Source organism: Lingula anatina, chromosome 10 (genome assembly GCF_051362555.1).
Source record: "Lingula anatina isolate TDL-2025a chromosome 10, LinAna3.0, whole genome shotgun sequence".
In the NCBI taxonomy this organism is placed as follows: domain Eukaryota; kingdom Metazoa; phylum Brachiopoda; class Lingulata; order Lingulida; family Lingulidae; genus Lingula; species Lingula anatina.
Window position 1 is genome coordinate 18,086,595 of NC_141776.1, and position 27,634 is coordinate 18,114,228.

At 38.0% G+C, this 27,634-nt stretch overlaps 5 protein-coding genes across 5 annotated transcripts; all 5 read right to left on the bottom strand.

Moving 5' to 3' along the window:
* Positions 1 to 523: 523 nt before the first annotated feature.
* LOC106177241 (ethanolamine kinase 1-like) lies at positions 524 to 3,627 on the bottom strand. The gene is made up of 5 exons (XM_086997753.1): positions 3,481 to 3,627; positions 3,045 to 3,117; positions 2,694 to 2,793; positions 2,088 to 2,261; positions 524 to 1,724 (listed from the first exon to the last, which is right to left on the bottom strand). Exons 3-5 carry the CDS (start codon positions 2,742 to 2,744, stop codon positions 1,668 to 1,670), a joined length of 282 nt encoding a protein of 93 aa, XP_086853879.1. The 5' UTR covers positions 2,745 to 2,793; positions 3,045 to 3,117; positions 3,481 to 3,627; the 3' UTR covers positions 524 to 1,667.
* A 351-nt stretch (positions 3,628 to 3,978) lies between these two features.
* On the bottom strand, positions 3,979 to 6,129 carry LOC147759710 (choline/ethanolamine kinase-like). Its single transcript, XM_086998059.1, has 3 exons — positions 5,577 to 6,129; positions 5,107 to 5,338; positions 3,979 to 4,514 (listed from the first exon to the last, which is right to left on the bottom strand). Exons 1-3 carry the CDS (start codon positions 5,783 to 5,785, stop codon positions 4,377 to 4,379), a joined length of 579 nt encoding a protein of 192 aa, XP_086854185.1. The 5' UTR covers positions 5,786 to 6,129; the 3' UTR covers positions 3,979 to 4,376.
* Positions 6,130 to 6,542: 413 nt separating this feature from the next.
* LOC106160209 (choline/ethanolamine kinase-like) lies at positions 6,543 to 11,317 on the bottom strand. Its single transcript, XM_086997713.1, has 10 exons — positions 11,178 to 11,317; positions 10,447 to 10,650; positions 10,004 to 10,235; positions 9,526 to 9,659; positions 8,892 to 9,005; positions 8,509 to 8,567; positions 8,249 to 8,321; positions 7,883 to 7,982; positions 7,306 to 7,479; positions 6,543 to 7,135 (listed from the first exon to the last, which is right to left on the bottom strand). The coding sequence occupies exons 2-10, from the start codon at positions 10,584 to 10,586 to the stop codon at positions 7,070 to 7,072; spliced, it is 1,092 nt and encodes a 363-aa protein (XP_086853839.1). The 5' UTR covers positions 10,587 to 10,650; positions 11,178 to 11,317; the 3' UTR covers positions 6,543 to 7,069.
* A 940-nt stretch (positions 11,318 to 12,257) lies between these two features.
* On the bottom strand, positions 12,258 to 15,273 carry LOC106177232 (tRNA N(3)-cytidine methyltransferase METTL6). Its single transcript, XM_086997940.1, has 7 exons — positions 15,226 to 15,273; positions 14,933 to 15,019; positions 14,289 to 14,707; positions 13,953 to 14,081; positions 13,459 to 13,629; positions 13,081 to 13,222; positions 12,258 to 12,778 (listed from the first exon to the last, which is right to left on the bottom strand). The coding sequence occupies exons 3-7, from the start codon at positions 14,685 to 14,687 to the stop codon at positions 12,636 to 12,638; spliced, it is 984 nt and encodes a 327-aa protein (XP_086854066.1). The 5' UTR covers positions 14,688 to 14,707; positions 14,933 to 15,019; positions 15,226 to 15,273; the 3' UTR covers positions 12,258 to 12,635.
* Positions 15,274 to 21,280: 6,007 nt separating this feature from the next.
* On the bottom strand, positions 21,281 to 23,935 carry LOC147759711 (fucolectin-3-like). Its single transcript, XM_086996468.1, has 3 exons — positions 23,339 to 23,935; positions 22,395 to 23,037; positions 21,281 to 21,913 (listed from the first exon to the last, which is right to left on the bottom strand). Exons 1-2 carry the CDS (start codon positions 23,385 to 23,387, stop codon positions 22,736 to 22,738), a joined length of 351 nt encoding a protein of 116 aa, XP_086852594.1. The 5' UTR covers positions 23,388 to 23,935; the 3' UTR covers positions 21,281 to 21,913; positions 22,395 to 22,735.
* Positions 23,936 to 27,634: the final 3,699 nt, after the last annotated feature.

The window sequence follows — 27,634 nt, forward strand, 5'->3', positions numbered from 1 at the left end:
TGGGGTTCTCCCGTACGGATCCACCCATTCAGTTATCCCCGGCGACGAAAACAATACTGGTGCGTATCCTCCACGGACTTATAGGGTTAACTGTGGCGGGCCATGCGCGTCTTTTGATTGCTCTTGTCTTGGCATTTTCTTTCATTTTATCTAATTTGGCATGATTTATGTGCATTGTGCATAAAAGATGTTAGCAACGAACATTAGAAATGAAAAGGAATGCTTCACCCGAGCGGGTGAGGTCACGTGACGTGCAAGAACCGCTTGACCTGACACTGGCCATATATACCTTTCACATAACGCGAGTTTGGGGGCGTAGAAGTTCTTTGTCGCATATCCGAAGAGGTTCATCAAAACGAAACAATTTTTGACTTTAATGAAATTGTGCTTGTCAAAAATGTTTGACATTTCTCATCCTCTCTTGTGAAATGTACCAATAGTATGTTGTCAGCAAATTTGTCAAAATACAACGTTGTGACCAACTGATGATTAACGTTTCTTCAGGAATACTGGACACCATGGCCTCGCTTACGATATTCTTTTAGGGGCATTTTATTACATTGTTAACAACCAACCACATTCAGTTACTTTTTTAAATAAAAATACAATACAACAGCAAATGGACCTACTCACTGAGAATGTTACAATATTGGTAGTTGAAATAAATGAAAATTAAATTAATGATGATGGGGGCGTGTTTTCCATGCCAATTTATTCTACTGTGCATGCATTTGGCGTTTTCACATTTCGAATAATTAATTTAATTTTTACGTGCTTTTCCAATGTGCTGAAATGTGTGTCAATAACGTAATCATTTACTTATCCGAATATTTAGTTACCCAATCGGGTCCGACTCTCATAACTCGAGTTCCTAGCTGTCTGTTTTTGAAAACGTGTCCTTTGTGGCTACTAAAATCAAGCAGCAGAAAATATATGCTATAAAGCTGTATCCTGAATTGTGGTCGTAAAACGTTGCTTTCATCCAACCAAAGAGCAATTCATAATGGCAGTGGAAATAATAAAATTGCATATTACATTTTCTTTGAGGTCATCCTTTCAAATAGCTGAGAAATGCACCATATAATGATGCTTAATGATTATTTTGCTTTTTAAATCTGAGGGTAGAAGTTACAATTACAGGTAGGTGAATCCCTGCAAATCCCGAAATGTGTTTAACGTAAGGGTTTTAGTGTATCTCGTACACACAGGCCGGAATTATGCAGCACGTGCAAGTTCAGAGTTTGTCGTTGAAAGTAATTACAGCAGTACCTCAGACAATGACAGAAACTACAGCATATGACTGAACTCCGCTCCGATAAAATAGAACTTCTCTAGTAAGTTCACACCTGTTTTAGCGTATAATCTCTACAACAAATTTAGACACGGTGTTCCTTACAAATTTCCTATATATATATCCATCAAGGGGAGAGTGGTGGTACACGCAAGGTTTCTAACCATGCCGAGAATGTAAGCACAGATTCCGTTGGTGTATCTCCATGTTTCACCTCCACAATTATCTTGTATCTACTAAAAGCAAATATATGTTTGTCGTTAGCGCCTGAACTGCATGCCTCATCTTCTTGCTTCGGAAGATTTTTTTTTACTTTTCACCTCCATGGTCCGGTTATGTAACCTCCATGTTACATCTTTATATATTTCCACAAGCCTCATGTAAGTTCTGCCTTCCATTTAAAATAGGTTTCCAACCTACACGCGGCCCACTCCTAGAAAGGAGATAGTAAAACATCATACATTCATTTATATACCGGTATGTATCACAAATGAACCACTAGTTCATTCAATTGTAAATAGTAATTTAAATATATATATATATATATATATATATATATATATATATATATATATAGTGGGATAATATATATATATATGTAGCAGTTATACCCTTAAACTTGAAGAATCTTTAAAACTTAGTTTATATTTTCAAGCATTTTCTAAAAAATACAAAAATGCGATTTAGAGTATTTGGACTTTTTAAAGCCCATCCCACCCCCTCGCATCTGGAACCTTATTTATATTCCAAAGGACAACCTTAAAAACCATAGCAGCGGGTATGCGGCTGTACTTACTATAAAAGGGAAGTCTATGTTGCACTTCCCCACAGTATTCAGAGCCCAGAGAGCGTAGAAATAATGTGCTAACGTGCCCCAAACTCGGACCTCTCGTATCATGGACTCTGCCTCGTCCTCGATGTCACTGAGATCTATACCGCTGGCAGTCAAGTACGTTTTGTAAAATTCTAACTAAGAAACAGAATGGATCCCAAGTTATAATGTTAAATGAATGGTAATAACCTGTATCCGGTCTTCGCACTAATATTCCTTCAGGATAAAGCAAGTTTCTCTTCATTACGAATCATTGTTCAACCCGTTCTTGCACTTGCCTTTTGGACACGATATTTTATACCAACTCTAATTAAATATCTGCTAAACTATAATTATGACTTATTTAAACCAACATGTCTTCTTTATATTTAAAATACATTTTTTTTCAATTAAAACAACCGACACATTGGACAATGTAGTGGGGCAGCTACGAAGCTCATTTCAAATAAATTGGAAGGGGTTATAAACAACCTCCACTTGAACTATCCTTAACCATTACTTGACTTCTAATTAATCTCTATTTGACCTCTGCTTGACCTCCATTTGACCTCTGTTTGACCTCAGTCCTACCTGCTGCTCCCTGGACGGATATGTAGACAGGCATTCGGGAAACTTTTCCATCTTCTGGTAGTCACACCATTCGTTGAAATACGTGGCGATGTCAAACCCCCTGTGGTGAAACAGGACAACATGACGTCACTAAATAATTTATAAAATATGTACAGACTGAAAAATCGTAAAAATTCAGCACCCGAATTAAAAAACTGACTGCATTACCACATCGCTCACGCAGTTATGTGTACATGATCGCTTACCTTATGATAATTTTTCATATGTTACACATTAAAATAATTAAGAGAGAAACAGGCTATACCAACGTGGTCTCTGGAAATGACAGAAAAGACGCAACGGAAGTTCTACCTGTGATTATAGCTACAGAAGTCTAGGTCTATAAACACTAGTTCTTCACTGTTATCCAAAAGAAGAATATTTCCTAGAAGTAAATACACTGTATATATATAGAGGAGCAGTTACAGGTATAAGGTTAACTTATCCGAACAGACAAAGCATATGGACCTGTTTTTTTCTTTTTATTATATATAATATATACTCGTACAGGAAGAACAATTTTACTTTTAATATATATAAAAGATAATGTACTATTATTACTACATGTATTATAAGTAGCAGTAGGAGTAGTGGTAGAAGTAGCACTAGTGGACGTCTTTAGCGCCCATTACTAACACTTATACACGTGTGGACCCAGTAATTTGGAGAAAGAAGAATAAAGTTAAAATACAATCTTACAATATGCAGTTATATTAAAGTCAAAGTCACCGTAGATGTTGTGTCTCACCTCTGTTCAGATCATTGTGACAGAAAACAACAGGTGACCTGACACTTCTGGCTAGTTTTCTGAAAAAAAATAGTTAAAGTTTTTTTTTACTTTTGGCACATTAAATCAGTATATTCAAAGGTATAATGTGCATAGTGTTCACTTTCATTTCTGGTCAAAAGAATTTCGACTCGACTGATATACATGTACATTAAGCAGAGGAGCAGTAATAAGGTTAACTTATCCGAACAGACAAAGCATAGGGACAGCCAATATCTCCTAATTTGCTTTCACCCTAATTATTAAAATACATCTACAGCTCCTTACTTAACAGCTGCATACTCTGTCTCTAGGCCCATCTCTACCAGCCTCCGGAGATACTCAGCATGGGAACTGTTGCCGGAGCCGGATGTGATAAGCTGGGGTACTACTGGCAACCATCTGAAGATAAGGCCTAATATGATACCACTGGACTAGTGGTGGGTCCACGGTTTTTCAAATAAGGAGAGAGAAGGGTAACAAATTTCGCCGCTTTGCACCGATTAGTGGTATAGAACAATTGTTGAGGACACGTTTGCTGTTTATGTATGGATAGAGAAACACTTGGTTTGGTGTTGTTTCGCTCCTGATACTGTTTTTAGTTAGAAAGAAGAGGAGAGATGGTTATTTCAGGCCTGTAATTAGTGGCGAACCCAGGACCCCAATAAAAGTATAGCCAGGACTTTATTTATTATTTTACTAGTGGTAAAAATAAATGAATAAATTAATAAATAAATAAATGGTTCCAAAATACCACAATACGTACTACTTCAAAATACCTCAGTTAAGTGACTATGAGTACTCTTATTAGAATAAATAAGAAAATAAAACGACAATGAATTAATACACAGCCAGCATGAAATTAATAAAATAACAACTCACTTTTCTATACACTCATAAAACCAAAGCGGTCGTTTACATATGGGCATGGTCAAGCTATGAAACTGAGCCAGTCGCTTTGCCACTCTCTTTGAAATGCTTGGAAGACGCATCTCACTTTCCCTAACACACCGGGACTGGAATTGTATTCGATAAATTATCACCAATTGTGTACTCGAAAACACAATCTTTCACAAGCATTTGTTAGTAATTTACATCCCCGGCCCGTACGCGGCTCGATAAAATGTGCACAGGACAAGCTGTTAAAGACTTGCAATCCGCATATACACGATATGCATGCAGCTAGGCGGGTTATACTTATCCTCAACCAAAGTCGCAAATTAAGTATGTGCACATTTCTCCACAGCGATACGTGCCATGAATAATTGCCAAAGACATATCTGTGAATATTTAGTGAAAATCAATATGTGGCCCTGGTAGAAGGTAGGTTATTTGTGTGTGGAACTCATCTGGACGCTGCATGATCACGAATAAAGGGAAAAAACCCAGGGTCTTCTGATGGACTGGGAGAAAGTAAAAGGTTTACACTTTATAAAATACTTTGCTGAGTTTTTCAGGAGGGGAGCAACTAGTTATTTCTATATACAATAAATTATTTACCCGTGAACTCATTGAATTTTAATTTAACTTATTAAAATAAGTCTTTGGTTACTATTATTTAATGACAGTCACGTGAAAGTTTAAAATGAAGACCTGTGAAGTCCATACCGATAAGTATTCTTCGATTCTTCCCCCATCAAAGAGACCATACAGCTGTGGGCCTTGCTTCAGACCTGCCAGTATGGAGAATATGACGGAATTCTGGATTACGCCTTGAATGTCCTCTTTGATGACTTCTCCGTAAAACCTAACCAGGGTCTGTCTTGGTTCAGAGCCCTCTACCGGAATGTGGTCTGGCAATTCGCAGAGGTAGATGTAGTTACTGAGAGCCACACCGTCGCTAAAACCGGTCAATTAAGTCGCCAATCAGTGAAAATATATAAATATCATGGACTTTTCTTACATTTAAAGGCTTAATCTATTACTTTAACAATCGTAATTACAACATTAGCATGAGCATATATATAAACTCTACTGACATAGGCTATCCTTCTGCAAACACGCACACAAAGTAATATGTAAGGTTCCCATTGCAAATCAATACGAAAATCCCAAGACAACTATCCGACGTATCTCACCCAAGTGTTTTCATCCTGATGCTATCAGCAGTGAGTCTCCTCCAGGCCCCGTCCAGCAGTCTCTGGCAGTGACAAACGGCGGCCTGGCGCACCTCTACAGGTATCTGGCTGGTGCTGCTGGTATCAGTGGTGAGGGGTTGGCAACAGGTACCATGCTCGCTGTCCTCAGACTGGCTGGCTTCTTCGCTTATCCCTGAGGTTGGTTCCATGTTTTAAGGTGCAGTGGTGCTGCCGTGAAGTTAAATTCGACTTGGAAATAAAGAATTAATGTTGTCACTGTAGGCCTACGTGTCTAGTAGGCCCTACCCGGTAGTTATCTAAATGTCTTCAACGCTGCGAGAAATCAGTCCAGCATCGTCACTGTCATATGGATAATCAGGCGATGCTTTGGCTCACTGAGTCCACAAGGTTGCTCTTTCATTCATTAGCGACATACGAAACATAGCAACCAGCGCCGTGCCTATACTTCTTGCTGTACCTAAACCCAGGATATCCTAGTTACCGTACTGTAAAACATATATTCTGTTACAGCACGTGTTAACGTAATCTTAAGCGCGTCTATTTCATCTAGGTCAGCCAGTTAATGGAGCAGATTACATTACGACCTCATGCACAGACCTATATATTAAGAGCTCAGCGATGACCTAGCTATCTCTACCCTTTGCGTGAAAACTGTATATTCAGTATTCAGGTAAAAAATTATTTATTCTGTCTCATTAATAGCTACATAGGCAAACTCACTGCGGCCGATTCTTAAATGTCTAAAATGTTTTTAAAAAGCAAAATCACTCTATAAATTACTTGTTCGCTTCATTTATGAGGCCCAGATCACTGACATTTGGTTTTCCTCTTTGGATTCATATGGGCTACTTTGTCTATAGGCATATTTTTTTTATCATTATGACCTTTAGATTATAATTCATTTATCAATTTATTGACACAAAATTAAATCTGAGCTTATTTCTTTCAATTCTGGTTCTATTTATTTTGTTGAAAGATTACAAGTAATTACTCATTCAATCAACTGCTTTTAAAAATGCAAATCAAATATAATCTTCTAAAATTAATCTGATAAATCGATTTACTCATTTATTCATTTGACCTTTCTTAATGACCTTTATGGATTTTACGGAGAATGTTGGTGTTAAAGCCTGGTAATTTCTGTACCGTATATATGCATTAACTTCACGTATTATCAATCAGTAAAAATCGATGAAGCAAAAATTAATGCAACAACAATACCAATATTTATTCTCCCTTCCATTTAATAACACTGCGAGAAATTAATCCACAAACTGGTAGCGTGGCGCCACGCTCAGCGTCAGTACGCACGTAGCCCTTGGTTAGAAGTTTGGATACACCAAAATTGTTGTATCAGTGTAAAAGCCAAACGTCCCCTTTCTGTCCTCTGTAGCCTATACACTGCCTACACGCGCTAATTAACAGTGTTAATAATGTGGCTGTAGGTGCACTGGCATTAAAGGCTTTACTTCTCACACTTGACAAAAAAGTTCGTCCTTTCTTTTGAAATAAGTTTGTAACCTGCACATGGCAAACTCCTGAAATAAATAAAAATAAATAAATAATATATTTTATATTCTCATGACATAATTACCTTCTAGCAAATAAAATCAACCAATGAAATGCCAATAATGTATCAATAAAACACGAAAAAATCAAAGTGAGATGGTAAGAAGAGGATACGGCATGGAAGGATAATTTTACTCACTATGAAAGGGAAATCTATGGTGCACCGGCCGACAGTGTTGAGGGCCCACAGGCCCCAGAAGAAGTGCGCTATAAGGCCCCACACGTCTACCTCCCTCGCCATGGACGCCGCCTCCTGGGCCAGTTTACTTTGATCTACGCCGCTCGACCTGAGATATTCTGTGAAGAATTCCCTCTGAAAAAGAAAATTAAAAAATGTAGAAGCATTTAGTTGTCATCAATAAACATAATCATTATAGTTCATCGATATATTTTCAACAATCACACATTTTTAAGCCAGAGTATAGAAGCTGGTATATTTTATTTTTGTGAACATGCATTTAACGCCGCTAGCTTGAAAAAAGCATGAAACTCTCATTATCAATTCCTTTTTAATTTTTTTATACATTGTTGAGAGGGGGGAAATAATCATTATGATAGGCGTTATTACGAATTTTTAGTTTGTTTCTAAGTAGTACAAAATTCGAAACCACGAAAATATAATGCCTTTGTTGCAAGTATCTTATCTACTTTCGCACGTGGTATTTAAACTCTGCAGTACAGTTCGGTATATTTAAATGCCACGTGGACCTCCATACCTGCTGTCCCGGGGTGGGATAGTCCTCCAGGTACTGCGGGAACACATCCGGGTCCCTGTAGCTGCACCATTCATTGAAATAAGTCGCTATATCGAACCCTCTGTGTAAATAGATGAATAATTGAAAAAAATTTAAAAAATGAAGAAAGTAGAAAAAGAAAGAAATAAAAGTAAAATTGCTAATTAAGAAACTAAAGTATTCAAAATATAGAAGTAAATGTTTGAAAATTATCTTACTTATTAAGTGAAATTGAAAACGATCACAGGCCAGTGCTAGTATGTCCAATCTAACAACAACCTCGATAAGTGCAGTCTTTCCATCTTTTTGCGATGACTAAGGCAATACGGAACAATACAATATATATACCTGTGGTTATAGCTGCAGTAGTCAAAGTCTATAAACTTCATCTCGTCATCTCCACTCAGTAGTAGGATATTGCCTAAAAGCGACACCACTAGACAATGAGTAATTTACTAAGAAAAAAATGTGTCAGCATAAATTAATATTATAAATGTTTACCATCCAGATATAATTATAATGGAATCGTATTATTTAAAATTTTTTTATAGATTTGACTCCCAGAAGCAACTGTGCAATGCACTTAGCTGGATCCCAAAGAAACCTACCCCGATTCAGATCATTGTGGCAAAACACTACCGGGGAGGGTTCGCTGCTGGCTATTTTCCTACAATAAAGGCAAATGATGGGATAAAATGCCTGTCACTAGCATCATGGTGAAGCGACTTAGTTGTGACGTTGCAACAGTTGGGCCTATGTGATACGAGGACTGCAAGGTGCCCTAATATTGAGAAGTATTATTTGACGCTTGGAATTTTTCCCAGACTAGCTAACACCTTTCTTGTGAAATAGAATAGTTTTCGGAAGTTGAGCGAAGAAAAAAAAAAAAAAAGAGAAGAGAGAGAGAGAGAGAGAGAAATGTCAAGTGCAATTGAAGATGGCTTTTGGGGAACACTTCAATAGCTTGTCTGGTCAGGTTTTTCATACTCACTTTACTTCCTCATACTCCGTCCTCAAATCCATGTCTCTTATTGCTGCCAAGTACCTGTTGTGGGCAGTGTCGTCAGAGCCTGCCGCAGCTCTCTGCAGCACCACGGGCAACCACCTGGTCGGGCAAATAATGGTAGATCTCTTATTAGCATCAGGTGTGACCGCAATGGTAGTCCGAGTAATGGAAGTCTGGGTCCCATAATGATTACTTACAGGTTAATAGGTTACTCGGAAATCAGAATATGAGGCGAATCAGACCCGTGCGAGGTAATGGGAAACAGACTTCGGTTCCTAGCGGACTAACCGTACCATTCCCGTGAACAGAGCTACTGTACATGTAACCTCAAAAATAGATCTACTTCATTTCAAGAAAAATCCATAGTAGTTCATTTAGATAGTATATAAATATTGGCCTGAAACATAAGGAATGATTTCATTTTACAAAATACATGTAGGAAGCAGTACAAAGTGCAATCTTATTGGAATACTACATGTACCAGAACTGAGCTCTCTTTGACCAAAACCCTACTCATATATTTATATAAAAGTTAACATCGGGCACCGTGACATAACTCTTAAATTATGAAAATGGCCCAATGGTTACAACAATACTAAGATGGTGATTTCAAACTCACTTTTCCATAGTTTCATATAGCCACGTCGGTTGCTTGCAAATCGGCATTGTAAGAGTGTGATATTTTCCCAGCAACTTCGCCACTCTTGTCAATGTAGAGGGAAGCCGCATCTCGTCTTTAGCTAAACATCTAGACTGGAAATAAATAAATAAATAAATAAATAAATAAATGCTCAATAGAACTGATCCAATTTGGTGCAAGTATCGCAGTCACAAAATCAGACGGACAGTAGGTAGTGCGGTCATCTATTGCTTATCAGGGAACTATATTGGCTTCAGGGGTAGGGGAGGGGGTCTTTCACATAAGCTTGCACCCATGGATTCATAAATTACTTGAAACCATCTCCCAGTACATGTATCATGATTGTACTAAAATCGACCGAGGCAAGACAACATTGGCAGGTGGGTTCTCATTTATCTTCAAATTGTGTACGGACTTCAGCTATTCTATATAGTAGGCAGTTTTAAGTCTAACTCACTGGTAGATATTCTTCAATCCGTCCTCCGTCGAAAAGACCATACAGCTGAGGGCCAAGCTTCAGTCCTGATAGTATTGAGAATATGACCGTGTTCTGAATGACGCCCTCAGTGTCCGCCTTTATGACTTCTCCGTAAAACCTAACCACGACTTGTCTTGGTTCACCGTCTTCTAGCGGTACATCTTCTGGTATTTCACAAAGATAGATGTAGTTACTGAGCGCAGCTCCATCTCTAACGAAAAAAATAAACGAAAAAAAAAAAGAAATTTAGAATACAGAGTAAAAGAGAGAAAACGTGAGAAGTGTAGGCTACTGAATCGCTGACTGAACAAACACTGAACGGACAAGCAAGGGCTTGTTCATTTTTTCATTTGGTGTAGAGCTGAAAGGCATAAAAATACGTAATAACCCGAATAACTAATATAAATGTTTTTCGGTCTCACCCAAGCGGCGTCATCCTGATGTTTTTAGCGGTCAGTCCCCTCCATGCCCCACAGTGAGTGACCACGGCCTGGTGGACTTCTGTGGCTATCTGGTCGTTACTGTCTGAGCGGGACGGGCACCTATTCTGACCGGTGTCCATCCAGTCCGTCTTATTGGTCAATACTCGTGCTTCATCCTTCAACTTTACACGCTGGAAACTGTAACTGGAGATAAATACAAATAATGGTGATCCTGAAACAAAGTTAAGAGGCCTGTAAATTGTTCACAGTTCACGACAACATCGTTAAAAGAATAGACCTAAAATATAAATAGGAATACGCCAATCGTAGGGAAGGCACCCGGGGTAGCGACAATAATAATGAAGTGTCCTCTGGGTAGAGGAGAGTCACAGACTGCTGTATAATACTCGGGGTGAAGATGTACCCGCTCGGTTTTGGTGAATCACTGTTGTACGTGGTATTAGGTGTATAATTCTACCGGATATTTTTAATTTTGATTTAAAAATTAGTGCTCACGTAGAGCTCCATCTGCATGCACACTGTATTCGAATGCAATGCCTAGACATCTTAATTTACAGTCTACACGTGTGAGGGTACAGCAATCAGAGTAATATGCAATTTATACTATTTATACACTGCAGTGATATACCTGATATACATTGCACTTGTAGGCCTACTTTACATTAGTATTTAGGACGATATCGATCACTTCTTAAAAGAAAACAACCTACCCGGCACGCTAATAAGCTGACCTGCTAAGAGTGTGTGGCTACATGTACATGTAGAGAGAGATCCTGCATTAATATTTACCACGCGGCGTTTTTGTGATTACCCATATCTACGCAATGAGGTCACAGACATGTTTTATATCGATTTGCTGCACTAATAGTGCGAACAGCTCAAGTGCATGCGAGGTCAATGAACGGCCCGCGTCAGTTCAAGGTCAGGACTGTGAGGTGGGTGGGTTTCGAGGGGGGGGGGGGAGGGGACAAAGTGTTACCCGTTTTTTGACTTGAAAATGTCCACTGGATCGAAAATTGATCTTATCCATATCATATGCCGTTTCTCAAGTCGGCTCGACTAAGGGGCCGAGGTAAAAAGGACAATTTATTATTAGAAAAAAAAACCCTTTGGAATTGCTGGCAACAAGTTCAAAGATAAAAGATTAAAATATAATCGACCAATCACCGAACCAAATAATGGAGGTTGAGTGTGGGGTCTGGGGGGGGCGGGGTCTCGAGAGGAGGCACAAGGATCAGTACTAGTGTTTGACACAATTGCTTGACAACATGCTGTAGCAAAAACAAAAGCGAGTAGTGAATAGATGCGTCCTCCTCCCTCAATCATCCAAACATTGCAGCAGATGCTTGCATCCTATACAAGGGTGTTGAAATACCAAGAAGAAGGTACATGTACGTTGATTATTCTGTTTACTTTGTCTCTTTTACACTCAGTGCACATAAGTAATATGTGAACAGGGAAACTACATATCGATTATCTTCACTTTCTTCGTTCCAAATATGTCCATGAAACGTTTTTTAAACTCACAACATATTTACATATGTTACATCAATGTATAAGTCAGGGTGTACAGAGAATGTTTACCTTCTCCTTCGCGGTGTCACATTTTTTTTATTTTAATCATAAAAAATTCAACAAGAATAAACTGTTTTCCAACAGCTACTCCAAATATGCTATATTACAACTAAAGAGGTTACTGCAAGCCACGCAAGATTTTCCCGCTGTTATTCAATCTTACTTATTCATAATAAATAAATAAATACCCCGGTAGATTAATAAAAAATCAATAATGAAATTCATATTTTTATTAGATAAATAGCTTCTTACAGAATCTTATAATTAAATCATTCAGACACCTCTTCCGTCTTTAAATTTTGAGTGCAATCCTTCGTTTCTCACGTCTGGTGTAACGTCCGTTTATGCAGCAATTAAACCACCGACAATTCAATGGGCTAAAGACATGGCCAGTATGAGTTTTACTTTCAGCTGTCTATAAATTCTTTCTTTTTCATTCTCCATACTTTTTGAATAATAACAATGTTTATCTACTAAAATCAAATTGCGCCATTTCTTTATCAACTGTTCTGAAACACAAACTCAGACATTATTTATTTTTCATTTGTTTCATATTTTTAAAGGCGACTGTCAACATATTAAGTCCACACATGTCAGGATCTCATTTTAATGAACTTTCCCTGTACAAATATCCTGGGAACACAGAGCCCTTCCTTCTTATTGACCGTTTCCCTGGTAACATAGTCACAGTTGTCAATCTGGTAGCCTGCTCTGGCGAACAAATCTGACAGGTAGTCTGAAATAAATTCAAAAATTAAATGAATAAATAAATAAATACATAGTAAAATCATTAAATAAATAAACGAATGAATAAATAAATAAAGTAATGAAATGAAAAAATCTAACACATAAATTAATACTAAAAAAATCATACAAATGAAAAAAATAATCTGACATGAACATATGAATGATTTGATTGATTTAGCATAAAAAAGCAACTTTCCTTTACATGGAAAAAAATGCTCTCCATGTCTCTATGAGGATTGATATATCTACCCAATTCATTTGTTTTTCAGAAAAGAACGCGAGAGCTGTTACCTGTTGAGAAATAATATGCTCGCGTGCCATCTTGTCGCACGTAAAAATTTTCTGCCAGTTTCTGACCCGGAGAAAACCTCAGTTGAGCGTAGTCATAGAGACCATAGTCTCGAACCAGAACACACCCACCTGGCTTGAGGACCTGGAATATCAGGAAATGACACCTTAGTTAACAAATAAAATTGTTTTGACCTATTGGAATTGACATAAGGAGTGAAACATTTCTGAATTAGTCTACTGTAAAAAATCACCAAGCCTGAATAAAAAGGAAAAAGGAACTGTCTGATGATTCAAAATAATTCCATTTCTTGTATCAGCATAATGGTGACAAAAATACAGACATCATTTATTAAAGAAAATTCACATTTTCCCTCTCACCTTATAAATATTTTCTAAAGCAGAGAGCATTTTCTCTGGGTGGATGGCACTGAGCACAAATATCATGCTGACGATGTCCACAGTGGGGTTGACAAGAGTGTCCAGCAGGGGGTCCTGGGTCAGGTCACACTGGAAGGCCATACACTGGGAGCTGTTATACAGGGGGTGGTCCTGAAAAAATTAAGGTCCTTCTCACATCAGGCCAATTTGAGAGGTTGGTGAATCACCATGAAGGATAGAGTGATATTTTTCTTTTTACTTTTAAATTTATTTATTTTTAATTTATGTTATTATTATTATTTTTGGGGGATGTGTATAAGCTGGGTCACTGTGGAGGTGATCACCTTATGGATTTTTATAATAGCAATAACAAGAGTTGTGTTGTAGAGAGAGAGACAGAGAGAGAGAGAGAGAGAGAGAGAGAGAATTCCAAGAGCAGAGAAAGAGGGAGGGAGAGATGGAGAGATTTCACAAAGTAAATAAGTGGTACATACCTTCACAAACTGCACAGCTCTTGGAGAAAAATCACAAGCGTAGAAGAAGAGGTTTGGATTCTCTTCAAGAAGAGGGAAAAGAAAATTCCCCACTCCACACCCCACTTCCAAAACAATTTTCTTTTCTTCCTACAGGCACAAAAATAAGCATCATAGATGAATGGGGAATGTCCTAGGTACAAAACAGCGGTTGTTTCATCTTACATGTAGTAGTACGGTAGTTACAATTAAAACTGTGGTATTATCATCAAATACATAAAATTACATGTAAAATGTTTCTGAATTAAATGAGGTCAGGCCTGAACAACACTAATCATGAAGACGAAAACATCCAACCTGACTGCTATCAAATCCACTAAGTTCTCGAAACTCCCTGGAAGTCCAGTGTCTGTCTTTAAAGAACTTGGTGCTGTTCCTTTTATAAAACTTGTCCCAGTTTTTCTGTGCCTCTTTTTCTAAAGTCATCTGTTTGAAGTCATTCACAACACGTGTGTCTTGCGACAGTTTGGCCGCCTCTTCTTCAGTCAGTGTTCTGGGATGGTGACCCGAGGTTTTCATACTGTGAGAACCTGTATAATTTAAACTGGGGACAGGTATGTTGGTGCAATTGTCCCCGTTTCCCTGACTGGTCTCTTCCTGGCAGTTAGGGCTTGAATTGGACACAGGTAAACTTAAAGACGTACATGTATGCGTGTCTTTTGGATCTTGATTTTCAAATTCAGTACCAGCTTCCATTTCTCCAATGATTTAAAATCCTGCATCAAGAAAAATTAGAAGCAAGTTAATCATCACATAATATAAGCGTTACTTATTATAAGTTCACACTGAAAACACCTTTATGTATATTGTATACTGGTAGTACAGTCACTAATCACTGTTACAGTGGAGCAGTGGGGGGAGGGAGGGGTGATCGAGGGTGTACTGTACAGCAATATGTGCTCGTAAGTTATATTATTATACTTTGTCAATAGTGTAATTACCTTTCAGTCTGATCTTTCACTGTGTGTGGTTGTATTCAGCTTCAGGGAAACTCTTCCATCTTGAATTTCATTCTTGGTGAAAATACTCTGTAAATAATTGAGACTTTGAGTGTAAATTAGATTCACACCAGAGTAACTTTATCCCACTTGCAAACGGAGAGAGAGAGAGAGAACACTCCCTTCCCCCAATACATACATATCCCTTCCCCCCAACACATAATATAAGGGATCTGTATCTACATATAACATACTCCACTATAATTGGTTCTGATCGAGTTGCTACATGTGCTCACCTTTGTTTACCTCGCCATGTTTGAGAGGCCATTGGCTGACGCATACAGGTGTGCCCTATCAGAACACACGCTGTCATATCAGACCAGGAGTCATTTAAGTGTCATCTCAAACCAAAGAGTGAAGTTATCGCAGGTAAAGTAAATATGTTAATGTGTAAGTTAAGCATGTGCCCTTAGAATTACTTTGTAGCTGATATATATATATATACAGCTGATATATATATAAATATATATTTGTTTAATTTCTTTGACTGAATTATTCATACTAGAAAGTATTGATATCTATAACCAAGGAGTTATACTGTAACTCCTTGCTATAACCATAGGTGATCCCTCCACCACCACCCCTCCCCCGGGCCCCTCAAAAAAAAAAAAAAAAAAAAAAAAAAAAGGAACAGCGAACTCAGTATTTTCTCTCGATTTTTTTTTAGAATTTATTGTCATGTTATACAAACAGAAAGGACAAATACATAAAATATACATTTCCACCGCCAAGACATGAAGAAGAGATGGAACGACGTCTTCTTAATTTGTTCGAATCCCAAACTTCAAGTGCCGACTAGGCATTCAGCCTTATTTATATGCAATTGAGAAAGCTTGGTGACCAGATGTCAGTGCTGGTAAGTAATACACTATTCGGCTGCATTCACGTTACAATCGTATACATGTTACCCCTACTATGTAAAAGTTCGTGTTTCACGTGCCAAGAACAGAAACTGTCAATCACACTGCATGAAATCAATATATTCTAAAACGTTCATACAATTAAATTGAGTCATGATGAATACACAAAAGTTTAACTCTCTCTCTCTCTCTCTCTTCGTGTCAACAAGGCCTTTTCGGCCGTCTTCATAATTGAGTCGTCACAAGTAAACTGATGAACTCCACAGCTTAGAGATACTTTTGCGCATGCGTCAAGGTGTCGGAATCTCCTCCGAGCGTAGCCGAGAATTAATTACAGTTTTGGAGGTAACTGGCTCGCGCTGCCAGTAATTACGCCGTGGGGTATTCAGGGCACAGACCGTGATCACAAGATACCGCCAATAGATTTTTAGATTTTTAGAAAATAGATTTTCCATGTGAACGGTCTCCAATAGTCAATGTCGTCCTACAGTGCACCCAAACAGTTATCTTCATAATATTCATAGCCAGTGCTTGCCTGCAAGTCATCGAATAGGGCAGTACTGGGCAGAAGTTCACAGAAACATTGGTCATTTCCGGCACAGAAAACGTTTATGGCCACACACTCCCAGTGATTCATACAGGAGATGCTGCATTCGATGAGGCTCTCCACATTCAGCGTGGACATGGGCACAAGGGGTGCGCGCGCACCTGCTGCTACCCGACGAAACCTGGTTGAACCTCTACACGAAATACCTGCAAAAAATGGCTTTTATCAACCACGGGACTATAACAAAGCGTTCGGAACGAAGACGGCGCTGATTGTCAGGTTTTCGCCAACTTCATCATATGAACTTTGTTAAGTGAATAAGTGTGATTTATTGACATCCCTGCATATTTTAATTGCATTTTTAAAGCTCATATTAATACCGTGTACTTAACAACGCCACATGTGGTAGTACATTGGCAAAGTTGTGTCTAAATTAATAACCAATTGGCTTGCAAACGATCTATGCAAACAAAAATCTGTCCTCAGTTTTGAACTACCGAGGGTAAGGAATATATAGCCTTACGTTGTAAAAACTAAAGTAATATCTTATACAGTACCTTTATGCATTGTGCAGTAGCGTATTTGTGTTGAAAAAAAATTCATCCTCGGAACTTTGTAAGACTGGGAATATCCTGTGAAAAACGATTGTGAGAAACACACTTACCATGAACCTCCACTTCACAAAGCTGCAACGCATGGGTGTCACTGCCAACTTTAATGATCAAGACATATCGTCCTCTCAATGGTAACCCACAGGACAGAGACGTGTTCCCCACAGGTGCCGCCCCCGGGTAACTGCCGCAGAGTTTGTACTGGGTAAATGATGAACTGTCCTCGTAAGAGGTTCCAACTCTCACTTCGAAATTATTCAAACGGTCAGCTGAAAACAAAAGTGATCAATATGTTCAATTTGATGTAACCTTTTGATCATAGATCCGTAGGTAGTACAGTGGATACCGGTAAATACACGCATTGATAAAGTACCGCTATGTGAGAAAATTATCACACATTTCCTTGCCCACTTTGCAAATGTATAATCTTGAATGAATCATAGCTTACTGTTGTACGTTTACGGTTTACATGTACAATAACGAAATACGAGTATGTTGACTAAATTGATAATGTATACCAAATACAGAATCACCGTACAATGACTGTCGCCACGGTTTGTTATCATAATACCGATGACGCCCGCAGTGGTTTCTAAGTCCACCAGCCACCATTGCCCCTGACCACCATAGGTGTGAGAACAACCCCCGGATCTGAATCTGTCGTCATAGTTACCGTCCACAGCACGACTGGCATGGTACTCATTTCGGTAGGTAGAACTTTGATAGGCGGGTTTACCTTTAGCCAAATTCTGCTTGCTACCGCTGCATAGTGCCGCATCTGCCGGAGAGAAACAACAACAATAATAATAATAATAATAACTAGAAAAGCACTCAGAGAACGCAGACCTCCACAAAGCCAGCAAAGTCTCCATCCAATGCCGTTTCACCCCTAAATTTTCGATATTTTTGATTATTGATTATTGATCCGGATCACCACCAAAAACTAATCATCTGTTCCATGGCAGTTCCTGAAAATTTCATCATAATCGGTCCATAACTTAGTTTTCTGATTATTGTTTATTGATTGATTATTGATCCGGATCGCCACCAAAAAGTTATCACCTCTTCCTTGGCCCACTTCCGACAGTTCATGAAAATTTCATCAAAATCGGTTTATAATTTTTTGAGTTATGTTGATGACAGACGGACAAACAGACAAACAGGGGTGAAAACATAACCTCCTTGGCGGAGGTAATAATGTGCAACTAAAATGGATGTTACAGTGTACCAAACATTGAATATAGCTTTTATTCTGAAAGATATGGAAATAACATTTTCAGAATACATAAGATAAAAGCATCCTATCACACGTATAAATATTGTAATTATATTGCCTTGCTACATAGCAAAGTAAGTGATTTTTTAGTATTATTTTTTTTCTTATTAAAGTAAGAAAACGCCCTTTTTATCTAGTGCGATTTGCCAAAGTCAAACTTACCAAAAACTATTACAGTAACCCCGAAAAGCAGAAGTCGTAGGCTCACCATACTTTATACGCTCTCCTTATCCTTGCAGCAACGGGGTTAAGGCGCAAGACGCCGGCAGACAAACGAAAAAAATGTCCAGTGTCCCTCCGATAGTTAATTGCTGAAAGTGAAATTGCCGATATCGCCGGTGAAAAGTTCAATCAATGCTCATAGAGTGCCAACGTGAATTGACTTCATCGTGATTGGGGATCAGATAAATGAACAAGAAGTTCCCCCATGTCGAATTGAATCGAACCTCATTCAGTGATTTTAACTCTCATACAACTTATAGAATTCGTTCTTTCCCAGTTGATAGGGCGATCACAATCTAAAGAAAGGTCCATTGTCTTGTATACGTGGTATAATTAAAAAATCTGTTCCACTGTCGTATATCGATTTCACTTTTTTTCATTGGAGATTACCTTAATGTTCACAATGTTTGTTACCCGTCCTTACATGTTGTGTTATCAATTGATCTTTTTTTCTTGTTTACTTATTTCTCTGATCAATTGCGCTTTGGTGTATATTTAATTATGAATAAAGACTATGAAAATGAGATGATTGCTACTGTAGCTAAAAAAGGCTCGTCTTACGTACGCTTGTTTTCAGTTTCATATTTAACATATTTTTCTATCGAGCCCAAGGAATAACAGTTTTAGAACCGTCATTCTTAGTTCTAATATAGAACTGTATATATTACTTAGGCCTCTTTATAAAGAGTTCTTGTTGCACGACCTTTGCAAAAATCAAAACCATGATCGAAGCTGGATAACGTCTTCAGGCGAAATCTGAATGGTAGCATATATTCTTAACAGAACGGAAAATACAAGCAAAGCGGACCAAGCAACTCCCAGCTACAGGTATATTTGTACATCTTTGTAATGCCTTTGATTCAATAAATACACGGGCCCTCGTTAAAGACACACGGCAATTTTGCAGACAAGATGGGAAAACATCAAAAGTGCGATCCCTTAATTGTCATCAGAAGTCTTAGATGACAATGGCCCCTTTCAAATACAACCGACCACAGTTTGAAAGCGATGGCACTGATTCCTGATGGTCTCCCCAACTCCCCTCGCGCCTTTAAACAGATTATATCTCTGCTCCGAGGTTTAATTGCTAGGCCCCTGCAGCAACGGCGCGTGTGGAGATTGGGAGACCGTCAGGAATCGGCGGCATCGCTTTTGAACTGGGATCGGCCATATTTAGTCGGCGGATCAATAAGTACTCGGATCATCCATTCTGAATGGGGTCATTGTCACCATTCCTGTTCGTTCTGCTAATTAAAACACTAGATATGTGAGTTTCCAGAGACTTATGAACCTAAGGGTGTATCAACCATCTAAAATGGATCACCAATAGAATAAACAATATCATCAATAAAGGGGAACACATATTTTATTTTACGTAATGAATTCTTATTGATTTTTAGGGTGCACGAAGGCATCTGCACGGGCTCATATTTACAATCGCTAATGTATACGGATGTTGAACCATTATGACAACCATTTTGCAATGAAGTGCTACACTTTTATACGTCAAATGTCTAATGTTGTCAGAAAATAATTGATTTTACTCGATATAAGGTCACATTAAAATAACGGGGACAGTGTGTTTCTCATCATGACAGGTAGAGACAAAAATAAATATTTGAGAATAGTTTTACATACAAATATATGTTCATTGTTGTGCAAGTTACAACACTGGTAAATATGCTTTAATAGGAGAAAGGCTCCATCAACACTTGTTTTAAATATATATTTAAAGTTTACCGCTACACGGATTGATTTTTATAGATATACCAGTATAACACACCCCCTTCCATGTAAACGCATAACGTTATAATAACGTTACCATAACATCTTTATAGATATACTGGTATAACACACCCCTTCCATGTAAACACATAACGTTATAATAACGTTACCATAGCATATTTATAGATAGGCCCCTATACCAGTATAACACACCCCCTTCCATGTAAACACATAACGTTATAATAACGTTACCATAGCATATTTATAGATAGGCCCCTATACCAGTATAACACACCCCCTTCCATGTAAATACATAACGTTATAATAACGTTACCATACCGTTTATCTATTCAATAAAAACGTTATGAAAAATTAGATTGAGGGTCTACCGATAGAAATACGTCATGTAACAACCAACAAATATCCAACCTACATGTTTATACATGTATATGTCAACTATTTTATACACACGAATTACGGATACTCAATGAGATTCTCCGAACGTTCATGTTTTTTTTATAATTATTATTTAGACTAGATAAACAGGGCAACTTGCTGTTCTCAATTCGTTATTTCGAGACTATCAGGTCTGAATAAGTTTTAGTCTTGTTACAATTCCCGTGATGCATATTATAGAACTGATTGTTTAAGAACAGTTGACAAAATGTATTTTAGAAACTGGTGACAAATAAAACTGATGTCGGAGACTAGAAGATATATAGTACAAATATGAAGAAGCAGCTGAAGTCGGAGACGCTCAAGGTAATGCCCGAAAGACCATCTTTGTTTCTGGCGCACGAAGGTGGAAGGGTGGTGGCAAAGTGGATATAGGTGGAAGAGCGCACTGCATTTGAGAAGTTTTTGGCTCTTAATTTAAGTTCATGTCAATTTTGCACCCAGCATTCAAACTCATGTTGCTGAAATGTAAACGTGAACTTCTCACTGCATAAACGCATAGAACAGGCTGGCATTCTAGTGTATTCCCTACGGGAGATAAACCGTATCTATAAACTCTGTATATAGTGAAGAAGAACAAATCAAACAAACAAATAAAGAATGATCGATTTTCTGAAAACCTATATTGACTCAGAATGCGCACAATGATAAAAAGCTATTATAGTAATATGAACACAAATATCGTGATATTGTATAAGACTGGGTTCCCATCCCTAGATCGATCTAACAGGATCGGTCCATCTCCACGGGGTTTCTCGCTAAATTGCTTTCAGCCTGAGTGGTTAATATGTCTGGATGTCTGCTAAAGCTGCTACACGATAGTTAATTACTCCCTTTTATAAAAGGGAGTAACAGCGTGACAGACATCTAAGCCGCTTAAATTAATTGCAATTAAGCGAGAATCTCCTCTAAGATATAGTTCGATCAAAAGTTAGTACGAAAGTCTCTGGGAATGGTCTCTTAGATTATTCAATCAAAAACAGCTATCTTCATAATATTCATATCCAGCGTCTGTCTGCAAGTCGCCGGACTGGGCAGTACTGGGCAGAAGTTCACAGACACATTGGTCATTTCCGGCACAGAGAACGTTTATGGCCACACACTTCCACTGTTTCATACAAGAACTGCAACATTCGATGTGGCTAACGACATTCAGCGTGGACATGGGCACAAGGGTTGCACGAGCACCTGCTGCTACCCGCTGGAACATCGTTGAACTTGGAATACCTGCAAAAGATGACCTAATTAACCACGAGACTATAACAAAGCGGACGGAAGGATGACGGTGATGATTGACAGGTTATCGCTAACTTCATGGTGAACTTTGTAAAGTGAATAAGCATTATTTATGCACATCCCTGTGTATTCAAAGCCGAATTTTTAAAGCTTTTAACGTGATGTTAAATATCTTAGAGCTAGAAGGCTTTATGTGTTAGTACGATAACATTGGCGTATCTGTATCAACATTGATAACAAATTAAATTGGCTTGCAAACACACCAAGAGACCAAAATCTGTCTCAAGTTGAGGTATGCCTAACTGTCTTGGTGGAACTTAAGAATAACATAGCCTAAAGTAATATAAACTAAAGCAATTTTATATACACATTGCAGTAGCGTATTTGTGTTTAAAAAATCGAAAAAAAATTCTCGGATCGTTATCAGATTTTGGGGCTATCCTGTAAAAGCGATTATGAGAAACATATTTACCATGGACCTCCACTTCACAAAGCTGCAACGCATGGGTGTCATTACCAACTTTAACGATCAAGACATATCGTCCTCTCAGTGGTGACCCACAGAACAGAGACGTGTTCCCCACAGGTGCCACCCCCGGGTAACTGGCGCAGTGTTTGTACTGGGTGAATGATGAACTATCTTCGTAAGAGGTTCCAACTCTCACTTCGAAATTATTCAGACGAAAAGCTGGAAAAATGATCAATATGTTCAATTTGATGTAACCTTTTGAAAATAAAACCGTACGTGGCACGGTCGAGAGATACACATATCGATGTCCATTTTGCACATGTATAACCTTAAATGGATCATAGCTAACTACATAAATTGAAGATATATACAAAATACTGGCACGGAATCAACGTACAATATCCGTCGCCACGGTTTGTGATCTTAACTCCGATGACGCCCGCAGTGGCTTCTAAGTCCACCAGCCACCATTGGCCCTGAATACGATTAGTGTGAGAACAACTCCCGCGTCTGTTATTGTCGTCAAAGTTACCGTCCACAGCACGACTGGCATTGAACACACCGTACTCGTTTCGGAAGGTGGAGCTTTGGTAGGCGGGTTTGCCTTTGGCCAAATTCTGCGTGCAACCTCTGCATAGTGTCGCATCTGCCGGGGAGAAACAATAACAACAACAACAATGACAATAATAACAATAATAATATAATGTGCAACTAAAACTGTATAGTACCAAACATAATGAATATAGCTTTAATTCTGAAAGAGATCGAAAGAACATATTCAGTACATTTTCTAAGTAAGATACAAGCAGCTGATATATAAACACGGATAAATATTGTAGTTTATTATAGTTATATTGCCTTGCTACATATCAAAGTATCACCAAAAAATATATTTTCACAAAAAATTAAACAAAAAGACTAGTGCGATTTGCCAATGCCATACTTACCAAAAGATATTACAGAAATCTCGACAAGCAGAAGCCGCAGGAACACCATACTCAATACGCTGACTTTATCCTAGCAATAAAGAAAATTAAGACGCAAGTCGCCGGCATACAAACCAAAAATGTTCAGTTTTCCATCCTATAGTTAATTGCTGAATGTGGAATTGCTGAATATGGCCGTGAAAAGTTATATGTATTGATTTCAGCCAAAACATAACATGTCGCATTAAATTAAACCTCATTTAATAGCTTTCATCTCTCATACAAATAATATAATTGGTTCTGGCGATCGCAATCTATAGAATATTTATTGTCTTGTATAATTAAAACAATCTGTTCTGCTGTTGTCTATCGATTTTTCTTTTTTCTTTTTTTTTTTGTTGGAAATTACCTTAATGTCCACAATGTTTGTTACCCGTCCTTACATATTGTGTTATCAATCTTTTCATCTTTTGTATTTACTTATTTCCCTGATCAATCACGCTTTGCTGTATATTTAAATATGAATAAAGACTATAAAAGCTAGATGGTTGCAACTGTAGCACAAACAATACATAAAGCTGTCACGCCTTGCGTTTGTTTCCCGTTTCATATTAAAAAAATAATTATTATTGTGACTCCAAGGAGCAAATTTTAGAAGCGCCTAATAAAGTATATATGCCTTTATAAAGGTCACTGTATAACGAGTTCTTGATGCACGACCTTTTGCAAAATCAAAACCATGATCGAAGCTGGGAAATGTTTTCAGATCTGAATGGTACCATAGAACAATTCCCAACATAACGGATTATAAAGCAGTGAGGACCAAACACCTCCCAGCTACAGCTAAAACAGAGAAACCTGGACACTAGGCCTCAGTGTCGGCCACGCTGTAATACCTATAACCCCAAGTTTTCATAGTTATAGGGCGGTCCTCGGCGAGAGCATCCGTTTGGACCCCTGCAGCTCAAATAAGTGTCGCGACACTTCGCGTAGCCATCCGCATCTGCATCCGTGCATTTTCCTGTATTATTGCTTCCATAATAATCCACCCGAACCTGCTTTTTATTTCCACATGTGGCGGCAGGCGTCGTTTTTGCATGTCCCTTTGTAAGAAAGGTTTTACATTGTAAGAGACCTTTTATGAACGATGTTGCTTGCTTACTATCACCACGCATTCAATTAATGACTTTGCTTTTTTTTTTAAATTTCACACACATGGAGATAAACTTTTCTCATTGATTGCGTTTTTATTCACCATTGTTTGTCCGCGGTTTCTCTCTTTTTTATTGTATGCAACTGATCTATTAATTGAAATTGTACACTACATTAACTACACCTTTGTCCTAACTTAGTGGTTAGGAATAGGATTCTTGAACAAAAATTTTCTATTCAACTCGCTTAGACCTGCGCGATGCTACAATCAAGGTGTTAATCTCATCCGAGGAGACACCTACACTGAACCCTCTTCCTGAAGTCCCCCTAGCTGAAATAAAAAACTGCCCCTTGAACCTCCCCATTTTTCTTTTTAATCGTCAAATGATTAGTGATTTCATTGAACGTCATTAGTCGAAAGCTTTCAAGTGACAAAAACTGAGCCGTGTGCTGACTATTTATTAAAGCGTACTTGTATTCATCATGATCTATATTGTAAATAATACTAGCCTAGATTGTGCTTGGATTGATCATCGCCACTGTGTGGCGACTCGCCTATAATACTTGCTGAACGACAGACAACTTAAACATATTATGTGAGTAACTGTGTTAATGACTACATTTAGATAAAATATAACAATGTTGGTGATTTAGTCCATCCAACACATTTATATTTGTTCTTTTAAAACTAAACCAAATCTGTTAACACCAAATCAAAGCAAGGCTTTGCAGACTGGTTTTGTTAAAACTGTCGTATATTAAGTAAAGCCCGTTTTTAGTTCACAGTGTTCATCCCAGCTATAAAACTGCATGCAGGATAACATGACTCCGTAGGGAATTTTAAAGTTAAAGTGAAAACTTTCATAATGCCCTGTGATTCAGGGTTCCAAGAGGCCCGCGTGACACATTGACATCGAAGAGTATTAGAGCCTGAGAGTAAATCTGACTTCGAATTTAGTCCGAACTAATAATAAAATCAGAAAAAGATGTGTGACGTTTGCCGAGTGATGGCTTTCCACAGAAGGTCCAAAGATAGCATGAGATCATTTTTGCAGGGTTATCCCTCAGTATTCCATTTCCAAGGATGTCCAACGCATTCTCACTGGGGTTCTGATCTATTGTGGGTGTCTTGATCTGGTTCGCATGTAACCGGCCTAAGCTACTGTTGCATTGACTGTACGTGGCGTACCACTATCATGTTGAAACATATCTGGGTGGTCACGATCCCCAAAGATATTCTCGACAATTCTTTCAAAGTTTATTTCTGGTACTTGGATGCATTGCTCTGCGTTAAAGTGCTCGTTGGCCATTACCAGTTCGCCTGCACCATAGTAGTCAGTTCAACCCATTGCATATTTGATATTGGCTGCAACAAATCGACCGGATACATAATATGTGAAAGATTCATTTTACCCTTTTTACCCTTACCAATCACTTTTGACAACCTGTGTTCTTCTGAGAACAACATCATTGTCCAGATGTTGTTCATTATATATTTGGGGAAACGGTGAAAGCAAAACAGAACTCCCTTCTAGATATCTATTGCCTTTAAAATTATATTAAAAGAGAATTTAAATGATCCTGCTAATTAAATTAAATATAATAATATAAGCTAATAAAGGTTAATTAAAGCACTAGATATATGCAATTCCAGAGACTGAAACGAAGGGTGTATCAACCAAATAAAATGGATCACCAACAGAATAAACAATATCATAAATAAAGCAGAACACACATTTTATTTTACGTGATTAATTCGTAATGATTTTTGGGATGCACGAAGGCATGTACACGAGCTCATATTTACAAGCGCTAATGTATACCAATGATGAACCATTATGACAATCATTTTGCATTGAAGTGTTACACTTTTTTTATCAAATGTGTATGTAATGTTTTAAAAAAAGCATTCAATTACACCTTGACCTTCCTCAGTGTGTGTTGTTATGAGACTGAAAACCACTCCGTAATATCACGTGTACTTCGCTTATTGTATTGTTTTTTTTTTTAAATTTTGATGGTACCAACCACTTCAAATATCAGTATTTGTAATTGTGATATTCCGATAAATTACAACAATCTGTTGATTAGCATCATTCTGAAATAAAATTAAATTATGTGTAATTGTGTTTTGGCGTCTTCACTTTATGTGGCAATCGAACTTTAGTAGCGTTCGAGGTTATGATTATATATCCAGACACGCGAATATTGCGTTGTGTCTGCTAATTAAGGCTTCGAGTTAGCAGGTGGGTGCAATCGCTGTGCTTGCGTGCAGTCGCAATTTGCGATGGTTTCGAGTTACGGGAGCCCGGGGAAACCGTAACTCGAAAACATCCCGTACTGCGAATAGCGATATCACATAGTAGAGGCTACAATGAATTATATGGGGCGAGTATGGGCGAGTAATTGAATCGAGACGCTTGCGCTCGGTCGCAATGCGCGACGCTTTTGAGTTACAGATCCCTGCAGCACAACCACGAGTGCGTCTGTGGATCTTTAAGCACCACTAACAATCTGATACCAGGCGCGGTGCTGGGGAGACAAATGTTACGTTTTCAAACAGTGTGTTCGTTTTTTAGCTTTTCATTTTGTTAGCCCGTAATAGCGTCATGGGTCACGTGATTTCAGGGCAGTGCCTACTTTCTGGGAGGTGTATGGAGGACACATGTTGTACGAAAAGGATTTTGGAGTTTAAATTTTCCAGCAACTTGCAAGTGTTTATAATGCAAGATTTTTCCGTTTTTTGTTTTTCATTTTTTCATAACCCTAGTAACTCTTCGTTAGTAATTTACTTATTTACAAACTAACTATATTTCCAGTGAAAATACATATATTTGCTTTTAAAGACAATGAGCCCTTATAGCATAAAACATGCTCTAAAAAATTCAATGTCGTCAATGATGAAGTAAAATTCTCCTTTCAAAACATCACACCAGAATTTTTATCCTATAAATTTTGTTTCAAATTTCTCTTGCTCTACAAAATAGTCTTTATGATATACTGGAACCCCCCCCCCCCCTCCGGTTTGTTTACGAATAAGATGATCACTAAAACGTATGCATCAGGGAGACATTCATGTAGTGTCAAATAAACACAACATTTACTATGATACAATGAATATGAAACCCTTTGTTTGAAGAAATGTGAACTAAATACATTAGAGTG